Source organism: Arachis ipaensis, chromosome B08 (assembly GCF_000816755.2).
Source record: "Arachis ipaensis cultivar K30076 chromosome B08, Araip1.1, whole genome shotgun sequence".
NCBI classification, from domain to species: Eukaryota; Viridiplantae; Streptophyta; class Magnoliopsida; order Fabales; family Fabaceae; genus Arachis; species Arachis ipaensis.
Genome location: NC_029792.2, coordinates 124,727,059 through 124,729,124, shown reverse-complemented (window position 1 = coordinate 124,729,124; position 2,066 = coordinate 124,727,059). Strand labels below are relative to the sequence as shown.

General features: G+C 42.8%; 1 protein-coding gene across 1 annotated transcript; it reads left to right on the top strand.

The window, feature by feature from the left end:
• LOC107612074 (mitochondrial import inner membrane translocase subunit TIM17-2-like) lies at positions 481 to 1,237 on the top strand. The gene has a single exon (XM_016313906.2). The coding sequence runs from the start codon at positions 563 to 565 to the stop codon at positions 1,229 to 1,231; it is 669 nt and encodes a 222-aa protein (XP_016169392.1). The 5' UTR covers positions 481 to 562; the 3' UTR covers positions 1,232 to 1,237.

The window sequence follows — 2,066 nt, the reverse complement described above, 5'->3', positions numbered from 1 at the left end:
TATAAGTTTAAGAATTTAATTTTATACAATATAATAATATATTATTATATAAGAAAAATAATTAATTTTTAAATTTATTATTTAAAAATTCATAAATATAATTAGATATTTGTGTAAAAAAATTCAATTTTTAATTTACATTCTCTTGTTATCGTTTTTTACACGATCTCTCTTATCGAATTCTATATTATTTCTCTTATCCCGCTCTTTGAACTTTTTCTGTCAAGCACAACATCTCTTTTTATGTTTCTACTATCACCGTATCGCACGCGTCTTTTTTAACTATTTGATCGAAATTTATTCGTCCAACTTACGAGAACATATTAAATTCTTATTTTATTTTTATTTGTTATCTTATTTTTTTTATAAACAAAATTTATTATATTTATCTTTTTCTAAAATCATCTAAAAACTCTCATTGTTTTAACTTATTTTAAAATTTAAAATTAATTTAAAAATTAATATAAATAAGTGGCATGTTCTCCCATAAAACAATAACCATGATACAATAAAACAATACTTCTTCTTCCTTCTTTCTTCTCTTAGGAGAGAGACCATTGCCATGGGAGTCCCGGAGACATTACGCGAGCCCTGCCCTGATCGTATCCTCGACGACATAGGCAGCGCTTTCGGCATGGGAGCCGTCGGAGGCTCCGGCTTTCACTTCATCAAGGGCTTCTTCAACTCTCCCATGGGTTCCCGCCTCCTCGGCGCGTCACAGGAAGTGCGTCTCAACGCGCCGAGAATAGGCGGAAGCTTTGCGGTTTGGGGTGCACTCTTCTCCACCTTCGACTGCACCATGGTTTATGTTCGTCAGAAGGAGGATCCATGGAACTCAATCATATCTGGATTCGCTGCCGGAGGATTTCTCTCCCTGCGTAAGGGACCCGCCGCCGCCACGCGGTCCGCCGTGTTCGGTGGTATCTTGCTGGCCCTTATTGAAGGAGGTATGATCATGCTTGACAAGACCTTCGCTGCACGGCAGATGCAGATGCCGCCTCTCACGGAGGAACCTATGCTGGCTGGTTACCCTTCAGGCATCGGATTTCCGGGTCAGCATGGTCCTCAGCCTTCTCCGCCGACGGCCTCGAAATCGGAGACTAAAACTTCTTGGTTTGGTGGATTCTTCGGTGGAGGGAAGAAGGAGGAGCCGGCGTCTGGTGGAGGAAGCGAAACGAAGATCCTGGAGAGTTTTGATGCCCCACAGGTTCCGAATTTTGAGTACAAGTGAAAGAAACAACAAAAATAAGAGAAATAATTGGTCTTGGTGGGAAACAAATTCAAGGGTTAGGGTTAGAGTTTTTCTTTGACCGAGATTTTCGTATCAAAGATTATTGTGTCACATAAGTAGAGTTTTCAATAAACGTGTTCTTTTTAAATTGATACTGTTATGCTATGTACTTATGTAGTTATGTAGCTTGATTTTGCCGCCAAAGTATGGACATTTTAGAAAGATAAATGATTTCGGGTAGTATTGCACAGGGTGTTCAAAACGGATTTGAACCGAAGTAAATCGATCAACTGAATCTAGAAAATCGAAAATCGAAAGAACAAAAAAAACACGTTTTACTGTTTTAGTGTTTTTATTGTGGTTCGGTTCGATTTTTAGTTTTAACAATAAAAACCCCAACCGAACCGAGAAAATAAAAAATCCTAAAAAAACCAAGCCCACCCTCCAACGCCAAATGAACGTGACCTAAACGAAACCTAGCCGCCTTCTTTCTCAGTTCTCATAGTCTCGCTCTCTGCACCTCCCAGCGCCGGCGAGAGACCGTTCCTTCCACCACCTCGCAGCGCCGCCGAAGTCTTCCTCCCAGCGCCGCCGAATCTTTCCTCCCACTGCTCCCAGGACCTCCTCGCGGACAGAGCACCACGAAGCCCCAGCCACAGCCAGCGCCCAGCAGCCCAGCACCACCCTCGCACAGTCACACCCAGCAGGCCAGCAGTAGCACAGCACCACCCACTCACTCAGGACCACCCAGCGGACAGACCACCGTTTCTGGCCACCCAGCATAGCACCACCGTTTATGGGGAATCCAACAACCAACCCTTTCCAAACCCAACTC